Consider the following 12,764-nt stretch of genomic DNA (forward strand, 5'->3'; position numbering starts at 1 on the left):
CGGACACGCGCAGGCGGCGCGCCGTTCCACACCGAGCGCAACCCGAGCGGCAGCCGTGCTCCGCCGGTTTCCCTGGGCGAGGCGCGCCCCGGGGTCCGCGGCGGCAGCTTTGCGCCGTGTCGGCGAGCGCAGGCAGGGCAGGCGAGGCGGCGGACGGCCGCAGAGCCCGTCCCGAGGCGTTTCACGTCCGGCGCTGTCCGTACCGCGGGGCGCGGGCGGGCGGGCGAGCAGCCCCGGCCCGGCCTGGCTCCGCAACGCCCGCGCCCACCGCCCACCTCCACCTTTGCAGCAGTAAAATGCAGCACTCGCAGAGCGCATGCGCCTCCCCCGAGCCGGCGCCCCGGGATAGCTATTTATAGCAAGTGACGTCACCTAGAAATAGAACGCGGGGGAGCAGCGCCCCCTCCCCTCCCCTGCAGTCTCCTCAACTCCGCCCCCTCGTTGCCTTCCTAGCGCGCAGGCGCAGGCGGCGGCAGCAGCGCGAGGCTCCGAGCCGGGCGGAGAGGCGCGAGCTGCACACGCCGCGGAGGGGACGCAGCGAGCGCGCGGCTGCCCGCCTTGCCGCGGTCCGTGAGCGCGAGGCGCCAACCGTCGCCGGGCAAGCGCGGCCGGCGGGTGAGCGGCGGGTGAGGCGAGCCCAACGGTCGCGGAGAGCGCGAGCGGGTGAGCGAGCGTGAGGTGGCGGCGGCTCCGTTCAGGTTCCCTGCTCGCACCACCCGCGCGTTTCGAGGCGCAGGTCCCCGCCCCGCCTTTCCTCTCTCTCTGAGGGGCGCAGAGTGCCCAACCCAGCAGCCACCACGGAAGCGGCTATGGGGGACCGAGAGCAGCTGCTGCAGCGAGCCCGCCTGGCCGAGCAGGCGGAGAGATACGACGACATGGCCTCGGCCATGAAGTCGGTGAGTGGGGCTGGTAGCGTGGCGGCTGTGGGTCATACCCGGGGAGGAGTGTGTAGGGTGGGTAGTGGCGGGGGAGGGAGGGAAAGGAAGTCCGGGCTGGTCCGAGGCGGAGTTGGGTCCCGGGGAGGATGCGAGCCGCCAGGTCCCACCCGTCGCGGTGAAGAAAGGAGGGCGGGATCAAGAGCCAGACCATCCCGCTGGGACACCTCGCCGCCGTGTGGGGCGGTGCCCGTTACTACCTGCCTCCGGGAGAGATGAGACAAGCAGTAGCCGGTCCAAACTGGACCGAGATCCCCCTTTTCTTTTGAATTTATTTTCTTTCTCCCTCACTTCATTCCCTCGTAACGACTCCCTTGCAGCGCTCCCGCTCCCCTGGCTGTCCCTGCCCTGGGGGTGTGGCTGTCCCCACGCCCTCCTCTCGCCTCTCTCCCCCATCCCCGCCAATCCGGCGCGCAGTGCAGCAGTTTGAATACTGCCCGCCTCTCTCCTCGCCGCGGCGGGAAGGCAGTGGATTCTTTCTCTGACCCCTGCCCAAGATGGGGTCCATCCTGGCGCACCGCCCCTCCCGGCTTCTGGGGGCTAGCGGTGGGGATGACGGGTTTGACCTTGGGGTGCGTCTCCCCTTCTCGGGGAGTCTGGGACACGCGAGCGGTTGGGGGTGCTGGTCGGGTGGGATGGCCGCTGGGCGGGGGGGTGTCTGGGGAAACCGCGCACGGTAAGAGGAGCCCCTTCCTTTTCTAGACGTTTCTTTTGCCTCGCGACAAAAGGCACGAATAGAGGCCTCACCCACAAACGTGAGCACTCTGACTGAAGTATAGTAGTTGCATCCGGGTATAAAAGCTACCCAGTGCACAGAGAGCGTGTCCCAAGCTTTAACGTTGCCTTTTTGCCTCTTCTTTGTAGGGTAACAAATTCTCAGTGCATTCCTTACCCAGTTGAATACTGACATGTGTTTAAACACTAAGTTACAGTTGCAACTCAGCTCCCTTCAGAACCAAGCAATGAAAATTACTTGTACTGACCTGTCTGTACTGATACCTAATAAAATTGCAGAATGATCAAACTTACTATGTCTAGTCCCTTTTTTAAAAACAAGGTATTCGTATAATCTGAATTTTAAGGGTAATGTTAATGCCAGTAAATGCTTAGCAGTGTCTTTGCTGTATCTGATTACAGTTGGTTTGTTCTTGCTGATCTGTCCTTTGTGAACACCAAAAGACCCCAAGAGGAATCAAGTTTCCCTTGAGAGTACTGCTGTTTAAAGACACGAGATGATTTTGGTTTGAAAGAGCAGCTTCAAATGGAGTTCACATTTTTGTTGCAAGAATCAATCCATTTAGTCTGGTTCGGGGGCTGTGATGTATGTCACCTCCCTTAAATGAGGGCAGTAAAAAGGCACTTATTTTGCTGCTCTTGTTCACTTTTGCCGTTGTGTCATAATAAATACTACAATCAGTCCAGTTCTAAAGCAGCGATACTTCTGAGTATCTCACTATCAGAGGCACTAGACATTAAAATAAGCTGTATTTTAATGGTATTGCTAGAATTCTTGGTACATATAATGTAGTAGTAACAGCTCAGTTTATCTCTTGAATCTCTTAATTGCTAAGTCTAAAAGATGGAGAAACCACTAAAATCCACTGCTGCTCTAGAATACTGTATTTCTAGCTGTAGTTAGTAGATAGCTTTTTATTTTTCCAAATATTGCTGAACTATAGTGTATGTATGGCTCTCTGAACATAGGTGAAACAAACAGAATACAGTTCCTATGCTTCAGGAAATATGTAAATAAAGTACATATAACTAATGTGTATGTCCAGTTGTCTTTTTGAACTGTCCTAATTATTCAGTTTTCATTCATCTTGAGTCATGGTATTCTCCTCTGTAATGCTACTTCTGCTCTCAAATAAGTCGTATAATGATGAGCTTCTGTAATGGTGAGATTGCGAACACTTTGCAAGTGAGCTGAGTTTTGAGCATTTATGAAATATTAAATTATAGATACTGTAAAAATATAAAAATTAAAGCTGAATTTAAAAGGCGGCAACAGTTTCCTTTTTTTAAGCTGTTCATACACTGTTGCATGCCTATAATGTAGCATCTCTTGGTTACTTGGCTTTCACAGGTGTTCACTCTCGCATGGTAATTTCCAGAATGCTCTTCAGTGTTGAAGTTGATTTTGTAGGTCTGAACATAAGCTCTTATGAAATGTTGGTATGTGGGCTGTCTGTTCTCACACAGCTAATATTTCCTTCAATTTCAGTGATTGTAAATAACAGCTATTAAGAGAACTTTTTATCCATATAGAATAATACTCAAATAATCTTCTTGCACTTCAGAGACGTTAGACTTCCTTCAACAGGAAATCAGTGTCCTAGCTCGGGTATCTATTCTCAGTGCAGGATATCTTGATTTGAAAAGTTTCTTTTAAAATTTTTTTTTTAATCTCTGAATATAACTTATCTGATGGTTTTTAAAGGTGCTATATGAAAATAGTGTGCTTCCAGTGTAAATAGAAATCTGGATGGTAAATTTCAGTTCTGGATATTTATCGCCGCACTTTTACAATACACACTGTAGCCAACAGCCTGATAGTTACTCCTAAAACGTAAAGTAACGAAGCCTATTTTAGCAAAAGCATATTTGCATTATTTTTGAGACTGCCACTGAAGGAAGAAAAAGTATGACAAGACTGCCATTTCAGCTCTCGGTATAAAGTGGGAGAAACACTTATTTTTCAGTCCTACCAGTTCCTTCTTTTAAAGAAAAGCCAGATGAAGTAGCAGTTGTAGCTTAAATAAGGAAACTACTGCTCAATAATAACATTTTTTATTGCTGTTAAACTTCTTTTCTTGGAAGAATTCTAGTATTTTGGCTTATAATGTGTAGACAGGAGAGGAAAATGAAACATTTGCTTAGTTTACTGTTGTAAATTAATGAGTTTAGTTTACTTTTTTTCAGCTAAAATTATTTTAGTAGAAAATCCAATCGTATGTACATGTGCCTCTACTAAATGGCATTCTTCCAAGGGGTGTGGCATTCTCATTGCATTAAATGCTGCTCCAGGATTCCAACTATTTGAAATAACCCTACACGGTAGGTAAAAAAATTACTTTTCAACACACTAGGGAAAAATTTGCTTTTAGTGTAAGTGTTAAAGGTTCTCACTTGATGGAACTCAATATGCTAGAGTATTGAGAATTTTAGCTGTATAAACCCTTCGTATTTCAGATGGCATTAGTCCTAATATGTAGTGCTCAGGAGCTCTATTAATTTATGTTGCTTTTGCCGTATAGATACATAGCAGGTAGAGAGTTAGAATTGGTAAGATGAATCCGAGTTATGCGAGATGTATAATTTTTAGTCACATGTGAAATACTACTACTCAGGGTGAAATAAATTTAAGTCTTGGTATGATCTACAGTTTAAACAAAATAGCTTGAGGTTCTAGTTTAATTTGTAGGCTTTGTCTATGTACATAAATGGACTTAAAAGTTTGGGATGTTCCATATTTTTAGTATTGTATCACTGAGTTCTTCACATCAGTGTCTGGTTGTAGGTTAATGAAGTGTGTGTGTGTAGGAGGGGGGAATGAGATGCATTTACTGTAAACAATATCCTCCCCTGCTGTGCAATGACTTCCTTACTGTGGTTTTATACAGTAAATGTAGCTATAGAACTTCCAATGCTTGATATAAAATACTGAAGACACGTGATGCAAGAAACTGATCTGGTTTAAATTCATTAGTCTGGTTTCTATTTGTTCAAAAATTATGGACTGTATAACTTTGTATCAGGAGAGTTTTAATGATTAAACCTGACTTTATACTGGCTCAGGTACAGTCATTTTTGCAGCGGCTTGCTAAGAACTGGCTCTAACTCTGACTTACATGCTCTAGCTAACAAAACAGAAGTATGATCCCATTCAATTGACCTGGGTCAAACTCTACTAGGTAATCTGACAGTGCATCATAGATCTGCTGTCAGTTGTGGAACCTTCACTTTGGTGTGCTTTTCACGTGAAAGTAACTCAGCTTGGTATGGCCTGTGTGGGATCACACACAGGTAAGTAATTTCTGAGCTGATAACAGTGCTGCCACACTCATCAGCGTGTGTAGTTAGGAATTCCAGGATTCCTTTTATATACTCCCATTTATTTCCCAGCAACCTGTGAAAGAACTTTGTGGGCATAAAGCAGAGGAGGAGATACATGTAAGTATTGTAGAAATAAAATTATTTAGATTGTGTTCTTGTTATGAAAAGCAGACTGTCAGTCTGAACAAAAACTGCTAGCAGATCATAGCCTGTGTGTTCGATTGCATCATCTGGCTCAGGACTGAAAAAGACCCCGAACTTAGGTGTGTGAGAGAGGTGTGTTTGCATAAGGAAAGTACAGAGTAACACCTGAGTAAGTAAATACTACTTTGAAGTCATACTACAAATGGCTTTTCATCTTTTAAGTGCTTCTGTATCTCCTAACAGCCATTACAAGGAAGTGTCTCTATGTCTAAAATGTAAAACTAAATTGTTGCAGTCCAAGATCTTTTCTATTAAGGAAAGGCTATAGGTAGAATGGAAGATAGGAAGAAATAAATTTCCTTCAGCATTTCAACTTTTTTTTTTCTCTATATTATCCCCACACGTGAAGAGAAACATGTCTGGTTTTATCTACTTTGCTCATGTATCTGAAATAGATAAAACAGTAGATAGCTCCACAAAGGTCACATGCTTTCCTTTGAGTCTAGTTTCTTGTAATATAGCTGTTACACCAGGGAGGTAGATGTGATTTTTAGATACATCTACATAGAGGATCAGCATTTTTTAGCTAGGATAGGGGATAATTTGCTGTTTCCTTCTCGGAAATCACCAGCTTCAAAATGAGAAGGAAATAGTTCAGGACTAACGAAATAAATAGGGGGAGGGAAATGACACTGACAACCTGAAGCGTCTTGAAAGGTGATGCTAGGAAGGAATGAGCTTTGCTCCAAGCATTGGAAACTTTGGCCACAGAAGAACAACTAGTGTGAAACTGCTGGTTTGTTAGGCTGAGTTCCTGCTCCTGCGCTCCACATCAGATGCTGCCTTCTTTGAAAGTGGTTATCAGTTTCTAGGTTAAGTTAACAGAATCTGCCAGGGGTATAAATTATGCCTAGGAATGGCATGGCATTGGTATTTTAACTGTACCTTATTTGAAGAAGTAATTTTGCTTTGTGGTTCGAGGCTTGTGGCAGTGCTGTATGTGGTCTTCTGGCTATGATATGTTGTATTTGTTATGGCAGCTGCTCACAAATGACTTCTTGTACTTTATGCTAGCTTTGTATAGCTTTATTGTGGAATAGTAATGCTTTGCCATCTGACTGTTAAGGCTTGCATTTGGAAAGGCAGTACCTTTGACAAAGGGGTGACTAGTTGACAAACATTATTTCTACTCTCTTCTCCAGAGTTTTACAGTTCAGTGATTTTTTTTTATTATTATTATTATTTGTCACTAGTTGTTTAGAAAACATTTTTGAAAGTCATAGTTGGGAGAGCAGATTTTTATTTCTATTTTTATGTAGCCTAAAAAGGCTGTACTCATTACCAAAAACCTAGTAGTTTTGAGATGGACTTGAGCTGATGGTAGTTGCTGATTCTCTAAAATATGTCAGTAACTATTGATACATCTTGAAGCTAGTAAGCATCTCCTAAGCATGTTGAATTAGCTTCTCTGTTAGTTTTTCCTTTTTACTTTAAGGAATGGTTTCAAGGTGAGTTTAAGTCAGTCTTGGGAATTAAATTATACAGCAGCCTAGTGATGAGCTAGAATCATCTCTTAATTAAAAGTCTCTTAGTCTTATCTCTCAGATACTTTCATGTTTTGATAAGGAGTTAACATTCTTTTCCCACATATGAACAACTGTTCTATGGACTAACAGCAGTTAGTCCTGAGAGATGGCTTTTTTCCTGGGCTTTTTCTGTTGTGCTTTACATGAACGTATCTTTAGTATTCCCTGCTATTTCTCAATCTTTCTGTGTCAGGATAAGTTTTATTACTCTGGTGCTTATTGGGAGTTTCAGCAAATTTACTCAGCCCAAGCTGATGCAACAGCTAAACCTTAACTGGCTAGTCTAAATATAGTATGAAGATGCTTCCACAAGTTACACTGCATTTTAAAAATTGTACTGTAGACCTACTTTTAATACTTAATGTTGAGTAAAGACCAGCCAAGATTACCAGAGTTCATGCTAGACTTTACAAGATCCTCCCTCTATTAATGTGATCTTCAGAAATTTCTGCAAATATGCTGTTTATCAACACTTGCACTGAATTTTGGTTGTGATTAGGGAAGGTCAGAAGGCTTTTCAGGTGTAGGTTATCTGCAATTGCAGTGGCTCCTGTGCAAGTGGGCTTTATAAATCAACTTTTTCGGGGTGGGTGTTGTGATGCATTTTCTGCAATTAAAAATTAGTAACACCAGAAGAGAGACAATAGACTGGGAAAAAAACTTGGAATACTCTTTCAAGGCTTTGGTATTGCTGTAAGATTGTATTTTGTCTCTTGTGACAAAATGGATGAAATTTAAAACCAGATTAATTTCTCTCACCTTAAGTAAATACACCAGCTATACAGCATAGTAAAAATTTAGGGTTTAGTACTCAAATTTTTTGATGGTTCCCAGGACATTTATTATGTACTGTAAAATGTCATTTTGGTGTTTTGAGTACACAGAAGACATCTGTCTCTAAAAGTTCCTATTAGAAAGTTTAAGAAACCACCCTAAGGAGGTAGAAGAAATAATTATAACAAAGTTTAGGATGACTGCATATCTTTTTTTTGTTATTGAATACTTAAATACCAGCATTTAGGAGGATATTTAGTTTGAGGCAGGGGGAAAGGGATGAAGGTGAAGGTAGCAGTTAGTTGAGGGTAAAGAACAGAGGCGGCAAGTGGAGGATGAGGCAAAAAATGGAGATGATGATGTATCAGGTGAAGAATTAGGATAGCTGTGGTTGCAGTCGTCTTGTAGCTTTAATTTCTTTTGTATGGAGCCTGGACTGCAAAGCCAGGAGGTGGTATTTCTGTTACTATTGTCGTGTCCCACTAAGTCTCATCCTCAATTATTTTTGTCTTGTATACTTTTCCATACTCAGTTTTTATTTTTGTGGGTAATATAGCTCAGTAGTATATTAACAGATCAAGATTTTTTTTTTCTATTTTTCTTTTTTAATACTGTAAAGATAATGAAGACAAGTGGGGGGGAAAGGATTTATTTGTGTGGTTAAATGACGTTTAAGTTTTAGCAAAACATTACTGACTCCTTTAAATCAACCACTGTGTTTGAGAACTTGCAGTGAACTTTCAAGCAAAGTCCTCCAGCAGTGCAGGAATGACCAAGTGATTATTAATCTTCTTTGGTGGGTTTCTTTATTTTATTTTTGTAAAAGCAAATGCTGTCCGAATAGACTGTAGGGAACAAAAAGCTCTTAGCTGAGCCTTTACGTCTTGAGGGAGTTAATATCTTTACTAGAGAAGATGAGATAGATGGGTCGTAGCACAGATTGTTGAGGGAGGGATTGTTAGGAGGATGTTGAGTGGAAGCTGTGAAGAAGATTATGAAGATGTCATTAGAGTTGATTCCTGTGCATTTCACCCTCTGTAGATTGTCTCTAATTGTATTAGGCCAGGCAGAGCAGTGTGTTTTGGGAGTTTGGGTTCCTGAGCTGTGGGGAAAAGGCATTTTGGAGATAAAACTAATTGCCTTAGAATATTTTGAGAACAAAACCTAAATTTGAAAGTAAGCTATCTTTTATTGTAACAGTTATAATTCATATAAATTATTTTTTAGACTTGGAAAGATGCACATTTATTGGATGGTTCCCCAGCTATACCAGCAGTCTCAGAATAGTGAAAATATTTGTGACTTAATTATTTGTAGTATGTAAGTATTTGGTTGCAAACGTTCTGATGACTGTCAAGCAGTGTAAATATGCACGTTTTTAGAGAAACAGTTAATGATTTTAGCAGTGTCTGAGCGAGGACAAGTTTACTTTCACACCAAAGTACATAGCCTTAGAATTCTAGTGACTTCTTTTAATAAGTTAATGCAGTATGCTTAAAGTAATGGAGTTACATTTTTCACACTAATTCCTGTGAGTTTAATTTCATGTTTGTAAATTTGCAAAAGTAGAACACCTTAAAGTGACTCTTAAGTCTGATAGGTTTTATTTCCTGAATTAACACAGCAAGTGAAATAGGCCTAAATACAGTATTAGAAGTATTGTCCTTTCTCAGCTTTTTGTAATAGGAACTTGGAGTTGATCATGGCTTTTTTTTTTTTTCCTTGATTTCCTGTTCTATTTCTATGCAGTTTCTTTCATGTCCTATCCCTGAAATTTGCCTGCAGCCACCAGTTAGCAGAAATCAGGATAGCTTTTGTATTACATTGTATAATTGCTCACTAGGTGACAGAAAGATACTATGAAAACACTAATTCCATTTGTACTATGCAGAGCTTAATCATAATAACTGCAGTGCTTGCATCTCTGCTGTTGAATGAAAGAAAGCAGCAGGGGAAAGAAATGCAAGAACTGTACCAGTTTCCAGTGTCTGTGCTGTGTTCCAGATTCATAAAACTGGTATTCTAGGTGCATTTAAATTCATCGCTAAGTGTGTAGTCTGCATAATTATAGCAAAGACTTCCTAAAAAAACCTGAGCTTTTCTTCTGTGAATGCTTCTCCATTACACAAGCCTGACTCGCTTTTATTCAGTGAATGTGCTTTGCAATGGCTTCTGTTCTATTACAACAGAACTGTGGGGTTTTCACTCTTAAGTCTTGACTGCAGAAACGGTTTTAAACTTTCAACGTTACAAACTGACTCCTGTCTAGAAGGAATTTGGGGATCTAGAAGGAATTTTCAATCTTGCACTTCATGATGGAAGTATCAAAGGAAGTTTGCATGCTCTTCTCTAAGACAAACCCTTTAAATTTGATCTTTGTCTGTATTTTCAGGTAACTGAGCTGAATGAGCCTCTGTCAAATGAGGATAGAAACCTGCTGTCTGTAGCCTACAAGAATGTAGTTGGAGCTAGACGATCTTCCTGGCGTGTCATCAGCAGCATAGAGCAGAAGACTATGGCAGATGGGAATGAGAAGAAGCTGGAGAAGGTTAAAGCCTATAGGGAGAAGATAGAAAAGGAGCTTGAGACAGTCTGCAATGATGTTTTGGCTCTCCTAGATAAATACTTGATCAAGAACTGCAATGACTTCCAGTATGAGAGCAAGGTCTTTTATCTGAAAATGAAAGGGGATTACTACCGCTATTTGGCAGAAGTTGCTGCTGGAGAGAAGAAGAACAGTGTTGTGGAAGCCTCAGAAGCTGCCTATAAAGAGGCTTTTGAAATCAGCAAAGAGCACATGCAGCCCACTCACCCAATTAGGCTTGGGCTGGCACTCAATTTCTCAGTGTTCTACTATGAAATCCAGAATGCTCCTGAGCAGGCCTGCCTTTTAGCCAAACAAGCCTTTGATGATGCCATAGCAGAGCTGGACACACTAAATGAGGATTCCTACAAGGACTCCACTCTCATCATGCAGTTACTTCGAGATAACCTCACTCTGTGGACGAGTGACCAGCAAGATGAAGAAGCAGGAGAGGGCAATAATTAAAAAGCTTTCCTCCGATCCCTCTTTCATCCACGTCACCATCCCCATCATCACCAATATTTCCTTGCCACAGTCACACTAAATATCTAGTGCTAAGCATATCTGTATTGTACAGCTGTTCAGATCTGCTGTCCACTTTATCAAGAAGCAGTTTCAGATGAGTCTTCATGGGCATTGATGGATTGATTGGTTTATTGGCCCTATTTATCTCAGTTGCACTTGAACAGTGCAGAAAGATGCATAGTAAATGCGGCATTTTTAGTTTGCCTGTTGATTGGAAAATACAGGAAAGAATATGGAAAACGATTGAAGATGATTAGGTTCCAGTTAAATTTTTTTCCATTTGGAATGAGCTGACAGTTCTGTTAAGCAGTACATTTTGTGCATGCAAAGTAAATTAGCCACCCCAAATTTTTTTTCAGTCAATGAAAACAGTTAAGCTGATGTGAAATGACAACCCTGTTCATCAGTTTACAATAAACTGTTTGAAATGTGAGGTTTCAGTAGCAATTTGGTTTTTTGCCTCTAACTTATGTGCACAGTTTCTTTTAATGCAGTGCATCTACCTAAGAGTTTTGATACTTGTAACCTTTTGCAGTTGTTTTGAAGAATCATGAATTTATTTTTTGTAAACTCTTTGGCTGTTTAGTTGTCTCTGTATTCTGACAACACTATGTCAATATTAGCCCATGTTAAGACGGATGACTGAGATGCCAGACTTCTAAATTAAATGTTTTGGAATTAAATGAATAAAATAAAATGCTGCTTCGGGGATGTTATCTCTACGTAAGCTGTCCTGTCTTTTGTTCAGAGCAGAGATTGAGTTACCTAACACATCACTAATGGGTTAAAACATATTTAATCAAAAGTTTAATGAGAAGCTGCCTTACATGCTAAAAAAAACCCCAAAAATCAAAAAACCAGTATGCTGAAAAGAAGAAAAAAAACCCAAACAAAAAACCCCCACAAAACCCCCAGAGCCATCTAAACTGATACTGCTCACCTGTCTTGAAGTGGAGTTTCCAAAGGTATATTTAGTTATATGCTTGGTAGAGCAGTTGTAATGCAGTGCTGCCCAGGAGCTGAAAAGTTGTAAAGAACATTACTTGTCATACCATGTAGAGACTTGCATTTGCTTCTGTCCGCTGTAACTTCTAAACTTTTTTTCTGAAGCGCTAACCACCAAATCACCTTTACACATGAAAATCCCAGTAACTTTATTTCATATTTACCTGCTTCAAACAGAAGCAGTATTTGTTCTTAAAGAATGCCTCTCTGTTTTAGCTAACTTAAGTCTAGTCCCCAAGCTTATGTTGTTGGTTTTGGTTTTTTTCCTCCCAACAGTTAGTGTATATGTATATTTATTGGTTCCATACATACTTCTGTAATGGTATGTGGCAGAAGCAGGAAAAGTTAGCTGTTACACATCGCTGTATCCAGACTGCTGCTTGGCATCTGAGCTAGCTCTCAAAAGCCATGTAAGTTCTCATTTATCTAAATCTATTTTTTCTTTGATTTGTGCAATGAATATTACTGGTCTGAATGCCCACAACAACTACTTATATTTTTTAAAAGCAGTGCACTGGTTATTTTTAAGTATCTGAAGGATTAGAATTTTTAATGGTAGATTTGTGTGTATTTATATATTCTATCATCATCTAGGTAATTCTAGCTTTATTACATCAGTAAAGTTGGCAATAATTAAAAGACTAATGCAATATCTGACAAAGATGAAAATATAGATTCTTCATGTGCTATTGTATAATCTTGAGGTGCTTGACCTCCTAAAGTAGAAGTGTGTACTTAATATAAATTACTACTGTCTGCCAGGGCCTGTTCTGGAAGTCACTTTTTCTCATTTGCTCCTGTTCCACAAACAGTATACACGTCCCTGTTTTCCAGTCCCCCTTTTTGCGAGTAAGCCTTGCAGGAGTCTTTAGCCATTTGGGCTTTACCTGTCTCCTAGATTCCTATAGCTTCTCTTCCTTTCCTTCCTCTCAGATCTGCTTACCTGCCCCTGTGGGACCAAGGTAAAACTTGGCTTTTTATCTGACTGCCTTTTTATCTTGAAACACTCTGGCTGGTTAATAATTACTATTATTGGCAATCGCTAGATTTACCTTCTTCCTGTTTATAGAAGTACCACTATCTTTTTGTTAATTCAAAAGCCAAGGAGTCCTTTCTCATTTTAGTTACTGTCTTGTGCAGATCCTTGTCACAAAA

General features: G+C 41.1%; 1 protein-coding gene across 1 annotated transcript; it reads left to right on the top strand.

Annotated features, from left to right (window-relative positions):
- Window positions 1-448: 448 nt before the first annotated feature.
- On the top strand, window positions 449-11,326 carry YWHAH (tyrosine 3-monooxygenase/tryptophan 5-monooxygenase activation protein eta). The gene is made up of 2 exons (XM_075515900.1): window positions 449-896; window positions 9,888-11,326. The coding sequence occupies exons 1-2, from the start codon at window positions 810-812 to the stop codon at window positions 10,542-10,544; spliced, it is 744 nt and encodes a 247-aa protein (XP_075372015.1). The 5' UTR covers window positions 449-809; the 3' UTR covers window positions 10,545-11,326.
- Window positions 11,327-12,764: the final 1,438 nt, after the last annotated feature.

Source organism: Mycteria americana, chromosome 13 (genome assembly GCF_035582795.1).
Source record: "Mycteria americana isolate JAX WOST 10 ecotype Jacksonville Zoo and Gardens chromosome 13, USCA_MyAme_1.0, whole genome shotgun sequence".
NCBI classification, from domain to species: Eukaryota; Metazoa; Chordata; class Aves; order Ciconiiformes; family Ciconiidae; genus Mycteria; species Mycteria americana.